The sequence below is a fragment of the Sorghum bicolor genome, chromosome 1 (genome assembly GCF_000003195.3).
Source record: "Sorghum bicolor cultivar BTx623 chromosome 1, Sorghum_bicolor_NCBIv3, whole genome shotgun sequence".
Lineage (NCBI taxonomy): Eukaryota > Viridiplantae > Streptophyta > Magnoliopsida > Poales > Poaceae > Sorghum > Sorghum bicolor.
Window position 1 is genome coordinate 8,884,218 of NC_012870.2, and position 19,491 is coordinate 8,903,708.

The 19,491-nt window shown below is 42.7% G+C and overlaps 2 protein-coding genes and 1 long non-coding RNA gene across 16 annotated transcripts; 1 reads left to right on the forward strand and 2 right to left on the reverse strand.

The window, feature by feature from the left end:
• Positions 2,462-8,239, reverse strand: LOC110431608. 11 transcript variants are annotated; one of them, XR_002449018.1, is made up of 6 exons: positions 7,564-8,239; positions 7,075-7,109; positions 6,518-6,595; positions 5,068-5,871; positions 3,861-4,619; positions 2,462-2,862 (listed from the first exon to the last, which is right to left on the reverse strand). It is a non-coding gene; the product is annotated as an uncharacterized LOC110431608 (long non-coding RNA). The 11 variants fall into 11 exon arrangements; XR_002449019.1 differs by having other exon boundaries at positions 7,274-8,239; XR_002449014.1 differs by lacking the exon at positions 6,518-6,595 and having other exon boundaries at positions 7,075-7,713; positions 7,842-8,239.
• On the forward strand, positions 11,055-11,579 carry LOC8063371. Its single transcript, XM_002463943.2, has one exon. It carries the CDS (start codon positions 11,146-11,148, stop codon positions 11,413-11,415), a length of 270 nt encoding a protein of 89 aa, XP_002463988.1. The 5' UTR covers positions 11,055-11,145; the 3' UTR covers positions 11,416-11,579.
• Positions 11,515-16,335, reverse strand: LOC8060005. Of its 4 annotated transcripts, none has more exons than XM_021450759.1 (7): positions 16,193-16,335; positions 14,810-15,047; positions 13,932-14,017; positions 13,022-13,168; positions 12,566-12,689; positions 12,143-12,432; positions 11,515-11,977 (listed from the first exon to the last, which is right to left on the reverse strand). In XM_021450759.1, exons 2-7 carry the CDS (start codon positions 15,012-15,014, stop codon positions 11,885-11,887), a joined length of 945 nt encoding a protein of 314 aa, XP_021306434.1. In that variant the 5' UTR covers positions 15,015-15,047; positions 16,193-16,335; the 3' UTR covers positions 11,515-11,884. The 4 variants fall into 4 exon arrangements, with proteins under 4 accessions (XP_021306434.1, XP_021306435.1, XP_021306433.1 ...); XM_021450760.1 differs by lacking the exon at positions 16,193-16,335 and adding an exon at positions 15,674-16,162; XM_021450758.1 differs by lacking the exon at positions 16,193-16,335 and adding an exon at positions 15,674-16,161 and having other exon boundaries at positions 14,810-15,056.

The following is a 19,491-nucleotide window of genomic DNA, read 5'->3' on the forward strand; positions in this document are numbered from 1 at the left end:
TCTAGGCTAATAACATTAACTTGATGGGTGTTCACGTTTCTTATATTAGCAGAGCCCCGCCAAATACAGTACATGCCATATCAACTTTTGTTCTAAACCAAAACTAACGTGTGATGTTGTAATGTTTCACGAGTCATACGGTAAGAAACCACCAGAAACAGGACTTTTCAAAGAATTGATACATGTTTTTCCAAAAAGTCATACTACCCTCTGTTTAATGAAATACATGCTAAGCATGTTCTAAAAAAACGTGATACTGCTAGTTTCCGCTTTATCGCTGCCCATTTCTGGCCAAACAAGTATGTGTCGTTCATAGTTTCAGACTCGCAAAAGAAGAAGATGCAGGATTCACGGCAGAGAAATAGGCCGACATATACCATCGTGACAAAACGTAGTAAATAAGTAGTAGGAAACATATACACCCTTGATGAATCCTGATTAAAATCGTGCTCTTAGGAGTGCACTCGCACAGTCGCACTGCTGTGTACAATACACCTTCAGACTGACGATTAGTACTCCAGAAGCACTGCCCAGTGCCCTAATGCATTTCGCTATTCCAGGGGCAGGCAGAGAGAAGTGCAGAAAGTCGTCTCTGCCATCCATGAAATCCACTTTGAAACCGACGCCGGCCCTGAGCCGCCCGTTCATTCCATTCACCACATCATATCGAACTAAAGTGAACTGAACTGAACAGCAGATGGATAACGCGACGCAGTAGCTAGCGCTAGCATCGCATGATGGTGCCTCATCAGAAGTCAGAACACGCATGCGTGTGCGCACGCACGGGAATTAGTACCGCGAAGCTTGCCCGTGATGGCTGTCGGCAAACTCAAGCCTATCGCTATACCTATACTATACTATATATCCAAGTCACACGGGCGTATCATGGCGGCGGTGAATGCTTCGCTCCCTTTTACAATACGAAATGTTCGTGGGAATTTTGTATGTCAAGGGTGGCCCCTGCAAGAGGACGGGAAAAGCCTTTCGTAGTGGGTCGTTTGATCAATCAATCCAACCAAACTCTCCTGATGCCAACCGTTGCTCGGTTATCTGAAAAGGCATAACTAGACGTACACTAATTTGTTGTGAGAAAAAACACTACTGAATGATGGATAGATTTGTAAAATAAGCTTATAAGCAACCAGGCTTTACAAAAATCGAAACGTCTCGACGTCGACTGCTTGGAACGAATCTAGTTGTTACTCTGCGCCGCAGTTTTTCTGGTCATCACAAGCACAAAACAATGAGGAGCCGGTGAGGCTGGCGTGCGTCATTAGGCACACTCAACAGTGCTTCGCCGCATTTTTAGAAAAAAAAAAACAAATAACACATGGGCAGTTGTTCTTCGTGTGCCCTGAGTTGAACCCGTCCAAAGTGGTGGACAAGCCAGTGTCTAGCTAGTGCGGTGCACATCGTGGCCAAGCTTTTGGTAACCTTCCTTCCCGATGAAAGAACGGCTTTCGATAGCCAACACCTGGTTGCACTGCATTGCATGCATGCATAGGCTGAAAGTCCCCAAAACACACGAACATCATGCCTGCCTTTCGTTTCCGTTGCAATGATGCCGCTTTTTCAAGCCCAGGTGCCAATGCAGGCATATGCATGGCAAGTTGCGTGCAAGTGCACTTTGGGTGATGAGAAAGATACAACACTACTGTGTGGCCAGTGTGGGCAAGTGCATCCCAGCGAGCGAGAGGACGGCGTCGCATTGAGGAGGCAGTGAAAGTAGGCGGCGGTTCTGGTACACGGTTCTTCAATGCCCCCCGCTCCACCTCCAGCTCCATGATGAGATTCAGATGTCGCTTGGCGAGATTAGATAGGGGGACGATCATCGTCGATCGGGCCCGCCACCAACTGCAACTGGCCAAAAGAGGCCTCGTCGGACTGCTGCACATGCAGTTGTACTGGATCTGGATGGCGCGGGCTAGCAAATGGCACCTCTTCTTCGGCCAAGAATGTGGAGGGGCCTTTGAGCCTTTCCCTGCTTGATTTGGCCTGCCTGCCACCATCAAAATAGGAATAGGCTGAATTTTCATGGGCGGAAAAACGCCTGGGAAGGTTAAACACCACGGAGGGAGGATTCCTGAGCCGTCCCCGACCCCGATCACGATCGGTGTCTGTCGCAAACGAACGGCCATCTCGTGTGATCGTCCTGTCCGTTCAGTTCAAGTGGACTTGGTTTGGCTGTTCTTAAAATGGAGAGAGAGAGAGAGAGAGAGCGCTCTTGGCCTCTTGCAGTTGCAGTTCGTGATTGGGGAACAGCCGGTGAGAGTCAAGCACGAGAGACATCACTGGTACTGCTGCTATTAGCACCGTAATATTTTCGTTTTATTTAATAACTAGGTAGCGTACCCGTGCGTTGCTACGGGACAACTAAATTTTTTTATTATAAATATACGGATCACATGATAAAATAATAATACTGTCAAATTAAATACCAACATTAAAGTGCCATTTAATATAAAAAGCAATGTTCATGAAATTAACATTATAACTCAAGTTTGACGTATGCTGTATCATTACAAAAAAAACAATGTTAAGAGTGTAGCTCATAATGATAATCTATATCACCTAATATACTCTCGCATCAAGCCACATCATCGAAATATCAGCCATTACATAGTTATACCAATTTCTTTTATCTACCCATCCACTAATCATACATGGTACATCATCTCTTCACCTGCTTGACAGAGTAATGTCCTTTGCATCCATGCTTTTGCTTCTTTGTGTGCCAATCAATGTTGCTTGGAGGAAAACTATTTTTGTGATGATGAATGGAATCAACCAATGTACAGCCACAGTAGTAGGTACATGACCACAAATATTAACAAATAAAACATATGGAGCTGCAAACCGCTCCTGTAAAACCAAATTAAATATGGACAAGTGAAAACAAGTGCAGGCTGGGTGGCTATAGGGAAATAAAGAATCATAGAAAAGATCACATATAGTTAGTTTTCAGCTTCATGCTATTGGCAATTTATTTTTCTCTCATTTCCTACTCGAAACATAAAATTAATGTGACTAATAAAATAAATCAGATTATATACTATTAGTAAAGAGATATATGCATGCATCATTCGAATGTCCAGTGCATTCAAATGATCCGCAGTATGTCAAAATCCATACATCTAGATAGACCATATATACATACAAGGAGTGTCTTTTTTTGGAACTCAAGTGATGGGACATGAGAAGAAAAACACATATTCGAATATCTCAGTTCTAGCAGTTCAAATTAAGTAGATCATATATTAAGCACCTCTGAAAGCTATCAGGCAACAAGTGAAAATACCATACTTCCTCCCTTCTATCTTAAAGATCTATCAGGTACCAAAAAAAATCAACAAATCTAGAGTGGAATTCAACTTTCAGTTGTCTGAAGAGTAACGGCTAATGCTTGCATGTAGGCACATTTTAGAATAGCCCTATCTATTTGCAAGAGTGTGGACAAGCCTCTCAGATGCAAGTTTATTTTACCATTAGGCGAGGAATGACTTGAAGAAAATAAATAAACAACAGGTATAAGAGGGCAATTAATTAAGGAAACTCATGGTTGTAGTTTCTGTTTTCACTATTCAGTATTTAGCAGTAACCTATGTATTTGTATTATTTGTATTCGGCAATTGTTGATTTTGTGCTAACATAATCAGTATTTATAGATTTCAGGTTTACAGAATTGTAGACTACATGTCATTGCTAGATGGTTGTATTCCTGAGAAAGGCATGTAGGAGGCCAGAAAAATAAAACAGAAAAGATAATTTTGAAGGGGTTTCTTTGAATTTTGTCTGAGCATACAGAAACTAATTGAACTTCACTGCAGCAGTTGTGGGGCAGGGTTCACATTCAAACTAACCTTCTTACTGTGTTTGGCGAGGTGTTAAAGGTTTCCTACAGCTTCTGGGTGACTATGCCACAGAGTAGACAGGAGATGATGACACAAATGTCTCACTTCTTGTATTTTCTACAGTATAAAAATAATTAAACTATAAACACCCACATGCTAGCAAAGAAAAAAATCATTTGGGAACACGTGTTAGTAAAAACATGAGCCAAAACTGGACATAGTTAAGATTTCTTTAAATTATTGCCTTCAAAATGATAGAATACAGACAGTATTGGCAAGAAAACATAAAAAAAAGAAACATGCTTTAAGATACTAAAAATTACAGGTGAAGTTCTCATCTGAGATCACAAGATTTAACCTGTAATGAAATCAGAATTTGAGTGTTATTTTACTATATAAAGCATCACAAAATATAACAAAATTGTATCCAAACCCGTATGCTATACTCAAACCAAATGCACTGATAAATTATACATTTCTCCTTTTGACATTTCACAGAAAATAAGATGCTATATATTCCATCTTAAAGAAATTTAGATCCTAAGCAGCCTGCATTTCTACCAACAACTAACTGTAAAGCAGTCCAACTGAACCAGCTACAAGTTGCAGTTGACCTCGCCTCTGTGTGTTTTGCTGAGTAAATCTATATCCAATTCAGTCATTCAGTCAATTGCCGGACCATGAACTGAAGGGCGATTGAACAGCACCTAGAATGGGCAGGTAGCCAGAGGTGATGGGCGGCGATGCCTGATTGCCAAGCTGTCCTCTCTGGCGATGCGGGCTTCAGGTCAGATGTATAAATATGACTGATGTGGCTTTTGTAGTAAAATAGAATGCATAATGCATGGCAGCTGAATGGCTTCTCCTATATAAGGGCAGAGGAGACATGATTTAATAATGGCTCGCAAGATCTAAGTATAGATATATAGGGTGGTATCCCCTGTATTGTAGCTTAATTAACTGATGTTACTACATTGGCTGTTGTTATCATTGTTGTTTAAAAAAGAAGATATATTGAGACATGTGTGCCCCATCAGTAGGCCTCGATCTTACTATTTAATCAATAGTGGTGCCCACCTTGATAATATATTTTCTTAGTTGGAGTAGTGGTTCATCGGGACAGTAACAGATCGAGAACTGACTAAATCGTGATAGAATGGGATTAATGAAGAAAGGACAGTGCACACAAGAAAATAAACCAGAGATTAGGATGGACCTCGGTGCCTATGCGTGGCCTTCAACGCTCGTCAACAATGCGTGTTGCCGCTACCGCTCGGCTTACGCGATGTCGTCGCCACTCCTAGGTCTTGTTTGTTCCCCACTGGCAATCTGTGATGGCGCAGCTTCCCCTCACGGCGACACCCTCAGCAATGGCAGCGACTGCCCGAGTTCCGCGTGGGAGAGATGGCCGGTGATGTGGGCCGGTGATGGTCGGAGTATAAAGCAATCAACCATAGACAGGTAATAGCAAAAAAGAAAGTAAGAGCAAAAAGCAATAAATGACCAACAAGTGTTCATTCTATTTTAAGAGAATTGTAAGCCAAATACTTCACAAATGCAACTGAACAAACTTCCTAAGCATCATGAGCTCTTCCCCCCTAAGCATGACCTCTCTCTCCATAAGTAAGAAAGGCTCTAGTCACTGTTTGGCTATTTCAAGAAATGTGTATCTCCAAATAACAGAGACAATTGTCACAACACATTGTGCAGTGAAAAAGGAAATTAATCGTTGATTGTGCAAATGCGTTGTAAATTGCTTCTCTCTGTTTCTCAGATGCAGACAACACATTGAGCTAACTAATATGTTGGACTCACGATCATCTCCAACAACACAACAAAGGTAAGATTAATTACACAACAAAGTTAGGGTTGGCCGATTTTGCACAGCAGGAAGCAAAAAGAAGGGGGTTGGAACACCTGGTATCAGCAATGGTTGAGCGGATGTGGCATTGGTCCTCGATGGCGGCGTGGTAGTGGACCTTGGTGGCGATGTTCCAGCTCTCTGGTAGTATGGTCAGGCCTGAAAAGATACTACAATAATGTGAAGCACATAATAGCTATACTGCCTGTTTTAGAATTAACAATTTTCAAGTAGCCATTCAGTCAAAAAAGAAAGTAAAAGGAAAATAAATGTATATACATTATTGCTATTATTTCACCAATGCATGCATGAGAAAGCAACACATCCAAGATCCATCCACTGGTAACACAAAGCAGCAATTGGAGATAGTGGGATACAATTTCAACTATCATAGTTTGTTAAAAAAATGTTTCTAAAGCAAACAAGAGAAAATGTCACAGAAAACAGCCAGCATTAAATCCTGCATTTCTCTTGTAGGAAAGAGCTCAAGAGTTGTGGTGGAAACCATGTGATCACTTCCATATCACACAGTCACCTCGCTTTCCAAATCCATCACTAATCCAGAACAAAACAGACTGCAGCCAGATGGATCCAGAAAAACAGAACCAGTGCAAAGAGCGATGCAACATACAAAAGGATAAAAAACAGAACTGCTTGGAGGAAGACAGAAGCAAAAGACCAACAATGGAATATGCAGTCCAGACCCTCCTGTCAGCTAATGACTGAATGGTCAAACAAAACATATGCTAGAACAACTTCATTGAGTTCACAATTTACTTCTAGATGGAAAAAAGAAGCAAAATACCAACACTCCAGGCCCTCCTAACAGTTGATATGGATGGTAAGAAGTTCCGGTTTGGGTGCTGACACTGATGTAAATTATCTGTAAGAGCATCTCCAAGAGATTAGCCAAAAACAATAGCCAAATTTACTGATTTAGCTACTCTCTAAAATAGATTTGACAAAAAATATTAGAGTACTCCAAGAGACTCTGTAAAGGATGGCTAGTGAGGTAGGCTATCCAAAAGTAGAGAGCGAATAAGGTGGGATGGAGAGCTACTAAATTTAAAGAGTCGTTTACAAAGTCTGTTAGAAACGTTTTTCCTTTAACAATAGCTAAATTTATCTTTAGAAAATGATTTGGTTAATCTCTTGGAGATGCTCTAAACAGTATGCATTTGAATTTGCCACTATATGATGCAGCTATATCTATGGTGCATTTCAGCGATATATCTATGGTGCATTTCAGCGATATATCTATGGTGCAGCTACAAGAGCTAAAGTGACACTTAATTAAATGATATTCAGCAGAATAAATGATGAAATAAACTCATGCTCATATTGAATTTGTAGGATTCACACCTCCAATAATTTTTCTTCAGGTTCAGCCTCTTGAACTACAGAAAAAAAGACCATCAGCAAAATGGACTGCAGAAAAAAAACACTCAGTCATTGAAACCCCTGATGTGCCCTAAGCAATTGAAGCAAAGATCCCTCAACTTTCTTCTTACTTTTAGAATTGGACAGATCGGATACAACACCACAATTTCTACAGACTTACCAGACATAGGTAAACACCAAAATTAATTAGTGTCATCTGGAATGCAAGACTTGCCTCAAGCACAGGCTCTGCGACTTCCTCATACACAAGTTTGTGTCTAGCTAATTTGTAGGATTTACAACTATAGAAAATAAGACCATCAATATAATCGACTGCAGAAAAAACACTTTTATACACTTCAAGCAATTGCCTTGACTGATGCTAGCTGCAGCTAGCGATTCATAGTAGAAAAATAATATCCATGTGCTCGGTTTCAGAAAACAGGAAGGGGAGAGAAGGGGTACGAATACCTGGTGGGTGTTGGCCGCCGCCGGCGGGTATACGATGCCTCTAGCACCACCCTATCGATGATGCCCTAAGACGCTGCATCCGCCGCATCACTTCAACTTGAGACGCGTAGATCTTGGGTCCGACACTTCAAACGCCGCTTTGCCCCGTCCCTGCCACGGCTCACGATGCCCGCCGCAGCAGCGTGGTTATGGTTAGGGTGTGGGCGAGGGCCGAGTGCGACGCCACCACCAGCGTGTGCAATGGAGACGATAACAACGAATGCGAGGGCGAGCGGTACCACTGTGAGGGTGAGGGCGAGCAGAGGAGATTGCAGAGGGGAGAGACGACGTGACGGCGGTGGCTTCTGCGGGCGAACGTGGGTTGGTGAGGCGGCGCCGAGGAGGATCTGGGAGGGGAGCGTCGACGAGGATCTGGGAGGGGGCGCCGAGGAGGATTTGGGAGCGGGGCTCCGAGCAGGATACGGGAGGGCCGAGGAGTATCTGGGAGGGGGGGCTCTGCGTCGACGCGGATCTGGGAGGGACGGAGGGGGCGGCGAGGAGAGGCGGATTTGGGAGCGGGGCTCCGAGCGGAAGAGAGAGCCGGGCGGGATGCGCGTCGCAGGGGCAGGACGAAACCGCGAGAGAAGAATGTCGCACGAAAAGTTTGTCCACGTTTTGGTCTTTTTAGTTGTAGGAGATTAATGTCTAATAATAGACTAATTAGTCTTAAAAAATCATCTTGTAAATTATTCTTTAGCTATGTTTTTATTTTTATAAATAGTTAATATTTAATATTTTATGTATATCTTCAAATATTTGATGTGATGACTAAAAAAATAATAATCTCTAACCAAATAGTAAGACCTTAACTATCAATGATGGATCGCGCCGTGCAGCTGCGGGCGAAATTGTGGCTACCTGTCGGGAGTCATGTCAGTAGAAGGATGTTTAGGATTCCGGTCTCCGGGCAGGCATGTGATGAGAAGTGTACGAGGCTAGCCTGCCTGATTAGGCTGTTTGGTACTACCTCCGTCCAAAAAAAAAATCTCAATGAGTTGAAAGATTTTTAATTTTGACCAGATATAATTTAAAAAATATTATTATTTATAATATGTAATAAGTATCATTTGATTAGTTATGAAATATATTTTATAATAAATTTAATTGAAGATCTAACTGTATATAATATTTTATATAAATTTGGTTAAATTTAAAGATCTTTTGAATTTTGAGAAGCGATTTTTTTAGACAGAGGGAATAGTTGGTAGGCAAGCGTACAATTATTGGTTCATGCTCTGACAGCGCCACCATCTCACACACACACACACCATATCAGATTATCAGATTGAGCAGGCACTGGTGGTGCCTGTAGTCCTCTACTGCTGAAGAACTACTGCAGGTGATGGATCCTACTCGTCCCTCTGGTGTGATCGTATCACATGGGCCTCGTTTAGTTCGTTAGGAATTTTATAAAATTTTTCAGATTTTTCGTCACATCAAATCTTACAACACATACATAAAAACAGTAAATATCGATTAAAAATAATTAATTGTACAGTTTATCTATAATATGCAAGACGAATCTTTTGAGCCTAATTAGCCCATGATTGAATAATATTTGTCAAACACAAATAAAAATATTACGATATCTATTTTATAAAAAAATTTGCAACTAAACAAGGTTATGGTTTCTTTCTTCTTCTTTTTCTTTTTTTAATGACAAAAACAACGACCACCTTCTCTTTCAGAGGAGCTAGTGTTGGAGCACGCTTGTGCGGAGGAAGTCGACGCCGCTCTCCCTGGTGACGCCGACGCTTGTCGAACGGCGGTTAAACATGGTCTGTTTCGGATTAGCCTCCCAGCTGATCGCGAATTAAAAGCGCCGCGATCCGAATCCGATCCACTGAAACGGAGAGGCGAAAGCTCAGCGCGCCCCCGGCCAGCCCGCATGAACCGGCGGCCAATAATCGTCCTTGTCCTGTCCACGTCCATCTCCTGACGAGTGATGGGTGCCTCTCGAATCAAACTGCCGATAAACTGTGGGTGTCCCGAAAAATAAAAAGTTTTCGCAACTGTAGCATTTTTGTTTTTATTAAAAAACATTATCCAATCATGGAGTAACTAGGCTTAAAAAAGATTCATCTTTTAATTTACAGGTAAACTGTGTAATTAGATTTTTTTTTTATCTATATTTAATACTCCATGCATGTGGCGTAAGATTCGATATGACGGAAAATCTTGAAAAATTTTTTGATTTTTGGGTGAACTAACAAGGCCCGTGTGTGCTCTTTTTTTTTCTTCGTTTTGTGCAGCGGACCAAGGCCTTGTTTAGTTCCCAACAAATTTTGCAAAAATTTTCATATTTTCCGTCACATCGAATCTTTAGACGTATGCATGAAGTATTAAATATAGATAAAAATAAAAACTAATTACACAGTTTGGTCGGAATTGACGAGACGAATCTTTTGAGCCTAGTTAGTCCATAATTGGACAATATTTGTCAAATACAAACGAAATTGGTACTATTCACATTTTGCAAAATATTTTGCATGTAAACAAGGCCCAAGAATAAAGGCCATGGCTTGCCAAGCGCGGGAGAACCCCTGCTGCTGACTGTGACTGCTGGTGCGGTGGCCACTTCAGCCTGCTGCGATATTCGCTGCCGTTCCGGAGCCCTTTCACGCCGCCGAGGGGCCCGGCACTGGCGCGCCTCCTGTCAGTGACCACTCATCACTGACCCGTCGGACGGAGCCCCCTGCGACTGCGAGGATTCAAGAAGAACGAAGATGCGCAGCGCAGGAGGTAATGGCCATGCTGCGGCTGCCGCATCTCGTGTCGCTGAGACGGCTACGAGCCGGTCGTCCATCCAACCGGGCCGGCCCTGGAGATCAAGAATTTGAGACATCGCGAGGATTATACCTGCTGCCAAAGTGCCAACTGCCAAGCCCGCGTCCGGCGTCCCTAGTGGTTTTTCCTGGCGGCGACGCATCGACCACCGTTTTTCCTGGAGGCCAGGGGTTATCGCTGGTTCCGTAGTAGTAGACTAGGTGCCATAGTTTCTTGAAGGTGCCACACCACAATAGGTCCCAGCACTCGAATTTTTTGGCCGTCAGACCAAAAATCGAGGGCTCCGCTCATACGTACAAAGGATGACCGTCCGCATTCCGTATGTGCCGCTCGCCACCGTTTGCCTGCAGCCGGATTCGCCGTTCCTTACCACGGACTGCTGCTAAAATGAATCCTTTCTCTTTTTCCGTCATCTTCGACTGAGTCCATGATATGGGCCGCAATTCGCCCAAAGGCTGGCCTCGACGAAGCACTTGCAAACATCAGGACTGGTGGTGGATGGGCTCGAACTGTGAATTTCTTTTTTTTTCTGATTTTTAATGAACAAGAAGCCGTGAACTTTTTGGGAGCATACACGATCAAGCTATGTATGGCGCACACGCGTTCAAGTTCTGGAGGACCTCGGTTCCACGTGGCAGAAGCTCAGTGCAGATTGCACGACACGTTACCATAAGCCAAGTTATTAAAGCAAGGTAGCCCCATCGGCGAGCACCGTATCCGCCGGCCAACGGACGCCGCTAGCATCGGAGCGCAATCATGTCAGGCGCGCAAGGAGCTCAGCCGAAGGGCGCCTTCACGGCGACCACCTACACATCGGCGGCTGCGACCACCGGTGGCGGCGTTCACCAGGGCCAGGAGAGACGGCAGGCTCCACGGACGGAGCTCCGATCGTGCGAGGACGAGCGCGGGCTGCCTGTCAGGAAGCTGGAGGACACGGTCGAGGATGCCGCGGGCAAGGGCGGGCCGGTGTTCGGCGCCGGCACGGAGGACGGGAAGCCGGATCTCGGCGTCACCGGCACCGGCTGATGCTAGCCGTGATGTGCTTCTCGTGCTCAGTTTACTAGCAAGTCAGCAAGTGAAACTGTGAAAGTACGAGTATAATGCGCCGTGTAAAATGTGATGTAATTAATCTTGTAACTTCAAGCACTGGAATAATATATGAGAATGGATATTACCACACAGTTGTTACACAACATGCGCAAAACTTTCAATTCGTTAAAAAAAGAAGAGAAAAGATGAACATGCGTACACTTTCATCGGCACTAGAAGTCTTCGACGAAGGTTACCGAGAAGGTAAATCTCATGAGAACCTAGGGATTTCATACAGGTCCAAGCAAGGATTTCATCTTTTGTACAGTGTTACGGGGTAACCAATCCCTGATCTAGAACGCAGAGAGGATTTTTTTTTTTTTTTGTGACAACAGACGCAGAGAGGATTGACCCATGTTGATGCCTTGCCATGGATACAGGAGGCGTGCACGGTGCACCTCTCTCTCTAGAGAAGCTTCAGCATCTTCAGCCGTTCCTCGTGCTCCGGATCAAGCTTAGGCGCCGTGTAGTTGCCGTGAAGGTCTTCCACCACGTATTCCTGCGTATCAGAAGTGAAAGGTTCAGCTGCCTCGAAAAATTGGCCGCACAACGATTAAGATTTTCACATGTTTGAATTCTTATGATTCGAATGGATCAATTGAATATGCATTCTGCTTGTCCTTGATACTGTAAAAGTACTGATCTATAGAGGGAAGTTGCTTGCCTTTGTCAACTCCCTTTTTGTCAGGATGTGATAATGCCTCTGCCAGATCCTCTGGACCGCCATGGTTGCAGCGAGGAAGCCGTAGGCGATGCCAAGGATAGCAAACACAACGATGAAAACCAAAACCAGGGCAAAGCATGCCTCCAAGGAAGCAGGCAGGCAGTCCAGGATGCCCCAACCATAGCAGCAGTTCCGGCACCCAGCCAGGCATGGATCCTGGTTATCGTTGAAGGATGAGCAGTGTACAATCAGCCCAAAGAATCCAAGCAGAACAAAGAAAACCACAACACCTGCATTTCAAACATAGTCATTTTTATCAGAGCCATAATAAGTTCCTCTGCAAATAACCAAAATGCACACATCAACGATGATACGGACGCATCATGATTCATGAAATGGATGGAAAACAGACAATTTGCCTACCTATGCAATAATAGAATGGTATTGGGTGCTTTGACAAGAAGCGGTCCCAACCATCGCTGAAGCTGTTCCGGAAACTTCCATCCCTGTCTAGAAAGTATGCAATTGCACCGATAATAGCAATAGTCTGCAACAATAAAACAATGTGATTAAGTGATTTTCACTTGCTAAAATTTTGATAGCAAAACATGTCGTCGTATGGCATTGCATCGTGTTTCTTCAACTACGTATCTCTTTTACAAATATTCACCATATAACTTATACCTAGGAGTCGAGTGAAACAGCAAACAAATTGGATTCATGACTTCATTATTAAACTGAACAAGTAGACATGATGAGATAGATTATAGCATAGGATGAATCATAATTTGAGCATCTCTAAAAGTAAAGGTATCAGATTCGTTTTGTGAAAGAAGCACACGCGTAACTTTAAGTGCTTTGAAATGTTAAAAGACTTACAAGCTGTACAGCAAGAAAGACGAGTAGAACATCCCTTGCAACAAAGATCCTGAACTTCATTTTATGCCACGAGTTATCCTCCCAGGTCTCCACTCGAAGATGAAACTGAGCTTTGCAAGTTGTGCAGTGTGAAAATGCAAATCCTTCCTACAAAAGCATGAAATATCAAAATCAGAACTAATACATAACTTTATTCTCCATTGATTCCACATAAATAGAAGATAACTTGATGAAGATAGCAGTTAAGATACTGTATTTGAATGCCCATAACATCTAACTAGGAAATCAGTGCAAAGAGAATCACTGAAGGCCAATAAGGAGCACAAGTTCAAGCATAACTTTAATAGAAGGTTTAGTGCAGCTAGACTTTACGTGGCACAGAAATGGCAGCCAAGACTCTGCATTCTATAGTTTAACCTCCAGATCAAGCCGAAAAAAGATAGCTTGAAGAGATGCAGCTCAACTTCTAACAGGTAGTATACTGCCAGTACACGTCAAAATTCTGATTTTGATGACATCTTTGCAATGTCAGAATCTGCCATTTGAAAGAAAAAAAATGGTTAATGAAGAAAAGGGCTTGGGTTCTTGTGCATTGCAGGATCACAATCATCTACTACCGCTAGGGGAAAACAAAAGCCTAACATCTATGCAGCATTGTTACTTCCTGCTCATTCTACAGTACACATGACCTGATCAATGATAGCTGCATTAATCTCCATGTAAAACTTCAACTAGTCCACCACTGCTTTGTGCAGGTTTCTATGTAATATGTTCCCTCTATCCCGCTCTAAAATCTTCATGTACAATTACAAACTTAAAGCTATATAGTGTTGACAATATAATCGTAAAACACACAGCGTGTCCTTGAAGGAAACTGGCATGGAAGATGTTAGGAAAGCACTGGATGTACCTTAACAGACCGCCAGTGGTCAAGGCAAGAACGATGAACGAACTGCTGAGTTCCCTTGCACATGCAAGGTGATATTAGCTCATCACCTGCAAAAACATTAAAAGAATAGATGGAATCACAAGCTTACAGTTACATCATTGGTTGGTTGGATAGGGAAAGAAAACTGAAGCACCCAACCAATATATTGTATACTAAGCATTTCTACAGGTTCAATTATCCAAACCAAAATGTTAGCTCAATACACATCCTGAATCCTGATACGCAGGCAATTAATTTCATTTTATTCACACACCAAGGCTGAATTACAAATTGGTTGTTGTTCAACATGAGCAAACTAATATTTATTCCTTGTAAGTGGCAGATAGGACTAGCACTTACTGTTGGTTTTTGTTCTCAGATGTCACAACAGCATTGCAGATATTATCCAGGGTAATCATTAAATCAGTTACATCAAGGAAAATGCTGATAGCCTAAGAAGACAGGTTTTGATTTCTATCTAATAGCATAGGGAATACAAAGAACTTATGTAATCTAGTCAGCTGTGCATCTTGTTTATTCTCCTAGTTAAGGCTTAATGCTTGTGGTATCTGGTATGATACAGAACTTCAGATCAGATATCATTCCTGTTCCTATTTTGTTGGATGTAAACTGTGACTGAGCCATATCATACTCTACCAGTCACACAATAAATGCAGTACAGAGAATTTTGTTAGACCAATAGATAAGGTAAGCAAAATATCAAAGGTATGAGTATTCTTTATTTTTCATCTTGCTACTATAACACAGAAAGATTAACACCAGACAAAAGCATTCCTTGAAATAAAGTGAACTAACAGGCATAACAAAAATGCAGTGAGGTAGCTCATTGGGACCATCACCTATCTCAGACTCAGCCTCAAGGCAAATGCGGCAGCACGCAGCAGAAGAGCCGTCAGTCTCTTCATCCTCAATCTCCGGCGGGCTCACAGTTGCTGGCTGTGGCGGTGACAGCTCCACCGATGACTCAGACTCCCTGTTCTCCCTCCCAAGAAGAGGGTCCAAGTCATTTGGGACCACCTCTTCCAGTTCCTGGTTCCTATCCATTCCGAGGCCGTTCTTCTCTTCTTCTAGTTTTCACTGCAACAACTTCAATCACCACAACAGTCAAGAAATACAAAATGTGAATTAAGTACAGTTTCAGCAGGGGCACAGCAAAGAAGCCATGAAGCAAGAAAATTTGAAAGCCAAGGCTCTGAAGTTACAGGTCCGACCAAGTTGAAAATTGACTAAGAGATTAGGTGCATGGAGAATTGCACTTGTACAAGACTTGGTCGTAGCACTACTCGTGGACCAAAATTGACCATGAGAAACGGTCAAGTAATAGCCAAAATTATAATGAGACCAAGGAAGCAATGGAGTTCACACCATAGGCATACACACAGATTGGATCGGGGTGTGAAGTACACACAAAATTGACCATGATGTTCACTCCTCAAACTAAGTGACATGATCACAAAAATTCTAGATGAAAACAGCGTATCAACAATAGGGTATGCAATTGAACCAACCATGGAGCTAACGCAAAATTGCAGGCTGCAAATGAGAAAGGAAATGGTCCGAATGCACCCCCAATCTCTCCCCAGAAAGGGTGGGAGGGATAAGAAATTATCAACAACTGCAATTAAACTTCCAACTCAAGAGCACTTGCGCCCCACTGCAAACGATTCGCGCGAGAACACAGCACAGAAGACGACGAAACTCACCGAGAGACGAGAGTAACCGCGTTCCGGCTGTGAGAAACAAGCGAACAAGGCGACGAATCAGCAGCGGGAGGGAGCGAACAAAACCAAGCCCGTCCCCGGAGCACGACTCCTCTGCCGCCCTAGGGTTCGGGGGATTCGAGAATTTCCGTGGGGGAGCAGCGAGGGCAAGGAAGCGAGGCTAGCGGGCGGGCGGAAGGAATACTACCAGACGTGTAGGTGGGGATCGAGAAAGCGGTCGAAATTTCCGAGGGGAACGGCGCCACGAGCAGTCAGAAAAAAAATTATTGCATAATTTAGGAGGATTCGAGGCTCTCCCAGTCGTTAGAAAGAAAACTATTGCGTAAATTTAGGACACAGATGCTCTCTCAGGCCTGGACAACGACGACCCCAATCAGACCAACCATCCCATCGGAATCGGAGTGGCCGTGGATTCGCGAGGGAAATGTCACATCCGGTGGAACGCGAAGACCTACAAGGAAGAGGAGGGGGGAGGGGGACTGCGGAGGGAGAAGCCAGCACCTGCGGGCTGCGGACTCGGAGAAGCAGCTACCGTCGCCGGCCGATGGCGAGAGGGAAAGGGAGGCGGCGCTGGCGCCGTCTGCGAGGAGGATCCGCACGTCAAGGGGGCGCACGGGCCAGGGAATTTTGATGATGTACGGCTCTTTTCGGGCCGAAGGAAAAAACTACTCGGTTTAAATTCGGGGGGTAAATTTTTGGACTGTTAAATCATTTGGTACATAAGTATTTCGATAATAATAAAAAAATAAATTATAGAAGTTCTCAATACTTCACGAGATAAATTTATTAAGTCTAATTAATTTATCATTAATACATATTTGTTGTAACTTTATATTATTAAATAGATTTAACAAATTCATCTCATGAAATAGTCGTAATCTATATTATTAGTTATTTTTTAATAAGTAAATTGCATTCAGAGTACAGCAACTAGGCTGGTGGGTGCACATAACCCCAACAACTTGTAAAATGCTTAATTTAGTTGAACAATGTGGCAAACTGGTGCGAGTACGGTCCAAATACGTCGATGCTAACATATTGAAACATACGGACGTCAAGCTTTCAAAGGGCCATAATATTCGTAGTGTATTCAGCTAATTTGATCTCGGCTCGGCTTGCACATTTATTCAGCTTGGCTTGCATGCATCTTGGCATGAATCGGCTTGCACCTCCTCATTCTAAGATGCACACGATCTCCTTTTTCATATGAATAGACAATAAACTTGCACAATCTTTTGTTACCAAACTAGCAGGCACAACTATCTAAACTTAGATTAAACGTCGTCGATGACTGGTGATCGCCACCACATGATCAGCTGCTGACCATAGAACCTTGTCATGGAGAACTTGATGCAGCTCTGGTCTGAACCTTCAGCCAACCTTCAAATGCTAGAAGAACTAAACTAGATAGCACAACACATGTCAACCTTTAGTAAGCAAGGTAGTAGCATGTGCTATTTACATATGAGAAGATGGCAATATGTAGGAGAGCTTATCGACGCCTAGAATCCTACAACCAAGCTGATTTGGTTGAGCACGGAAGGCTGCAAGTGAGCCAGCTAGCGCAAAGACTGGAGCCAAGTTATAGTTCAAATGAGCCATCCGAATGACCCAAGTCAAGCTCATCGTCTAACGAGGGCCAAAATACGTCAACCTGACCGTACATGCTCGTGTTAGCCTAGTTCTTCTACCAAAAAACACAATTTACAAATTGATGGACTAGTTTGCACCCAACTCTATAGTTGGTGTACCTCCAGTGTAATTTACTCTTTTTTAATCTATATTTAATATTACACATATATATATCTAAACATTCGATTGTATAGAGAATAAACTTAAGGAGAACTAAACAAGGCTCATTTGTTGCGAAAGAAAAGTATTATTCCATATTTAAAAAGTAGTGCTGATAATTAAGTTCAAGCGTCAAAGTCATAGCTTAGAGTATACTAGTATAATGCCCGTGCTAACGCCACAGTTTTTTCTAGAGAATGCTATAGTAATTTTTTTAGAGTTTTAATTTTGGGTAATTGTTTTTAAGTCTATATACATTTTATGAATCATCAGTACATAAAGACATCTTTACATTTTCTCTAACTTTTTAATCAAATATTGGATATCTTCAGAGATGTTGTCGTAGCATTCGTTTGCACGACTCGCCAAAATTTCAGCCAATATAGATGGGAAGTAATTACGAATCCTTTTGCATTCTTCGGGCAATCATATGGTTAGTTTCCCAGGACGATACTTCAATACCATGCTCCCATTTGCTTGTGTCGAGTTTTTTGTTCTCTACTACATGTTTAATTATTCTTTCCATTCCTATTAACTGTTAAAACCGAGAGACCAGGTTAATTTTGAATTGTTTAGTTCAATAAGTTAAAAAAATATATGTACATCATATAGATATTATGTTGTACCGTGTTTCGAAGATCTACACATTCTATCATTTGCATTCCAATAAGTCCATCATCTGCATTCCAAAAGAGTCCAATACTTGTATCTCTCGTTTTAAAGCATTCACGATTGCGAGGTACTAGTGACAGAGTGGAATATTGATGGGTAGGAACACTTGCAGACATAGAAATTTATGCTCATTATATACTGTTATTTGGACGGTATAAAATTTATCATATGACAAATATTATGCTTAAGCTTATCATATCAGCTTTTAAATAATCCTTTACCCTTGATTCAACCGCGACTTGTCTTTTAATCTCTAAATCTTCAGGATCTTGCTCTCCATGAGCTTTTAGGATCTTGCGCCGGCGTCACAGGCAAATTTTTTTCGCGCTTGAGGAAGGGATACGTAGATCAAATGGAATTCGCTGATCACCGTCTCCCTGCTGTCCAGGCAAAAAAAATTTCACGCTTGAGGAAGGGATACGTAGATCGACTGGAATTCGCTGATCACCGTCTCCCTGCTTTCCGCCGATCAGACCGTCCGTCCGTCGACGGCGCCGGGGTCACAGGCAAAAAAAATTTCGCGCTTGAAGAACACGCACCTAAGGGCGCTCCCCGGCGCGGCGGAGAGGCTGACGCTGTGCAAGGCCGACCTGCTCAACTACGACGCGCTGCGGTCGGCCGTCGCCAGCTGCCACGACGTCTTCCACACCGTGTCGCCCGTCACCGACGATCCGGTACATATACATGTAACCTTTAGTACTTGAATACGAATATACTAAGATCGATCTATGATCACGGTACATGTCACGTACTGTAACCAGGCTGGCCTTTGGAGGAAGAATGTTTTCTCCTGTATGTACTCCAGTAGGGACCATATACAACACCTACCGGCTACTGCAGCTATTTATTATTTATTATTAAAAAAAAGATCAACCAAAATCACAACATATTACTCCAATAGTATAATATTTTTGCGACAGAAACTGTCTCTTGCATGCATGCATGCATGCGTGCAAAATTCACTCCCTGAGCCAGATGCGTGTTTTGACCTGGTTATGGTGGAGATTAGTGGGCCGAATTAGTGGGCTGCGGTGGAGATGAGTTTGTTGGGACGTGAGTTTGTCGTCTAACGGCCCAAAAAGTTTTCAATTATAGTGGAGATTTGATACAAGGGCTAATTAATTGCTAGCTAAAACTTAGTTAAAATTAGCTCTACACTATCTAAGAAGAACTAATAGATGAACTAACTCTTCAGCTAAGTCTTCAACTAGGTATTAGTTAACTAGCTAACTAACCTTAGTTAATTTAAGCTAGTTTTTAGCCTAGCAGGTAATTAGCCATATGTACCAAACATGTCCTTGGTCTCGAGTATTATTGCGCTACTCTCTAATGCCTGA

Bases quoted from the DNA above. Each gene is read 5' to 3' on its own strand.
- LOC8063371 (XM_002463943.2), top strand. From the start codon at position 11,146: ATGTCAGGCGCGCAAGGAGCTCAGCCGAAGGGCGCCTTCACGGCGACC.
- LOC8060005 (XM_021450759.1), bottom strand. From the start codon at position 15,014: ATGGATAGGAACCAGGAACTGGAAGAGGTGGTCCCAAATGACTTGGAC. The intron at 12,433-12,565 runs GTAGGCAAATTG...TTTGAAATGCAG, and splicing joins ACCATTCTATTATTGCATAG to GTGTTGTGGTTTTCTTTGTT. The intron at 11,978-12,142 runs GCAAGCAACTTC...TCTGATACGCAG, and splicing joins CAAAAAGGGAGTTGACAAAG to GAATACGTGGTGGAAGACCT.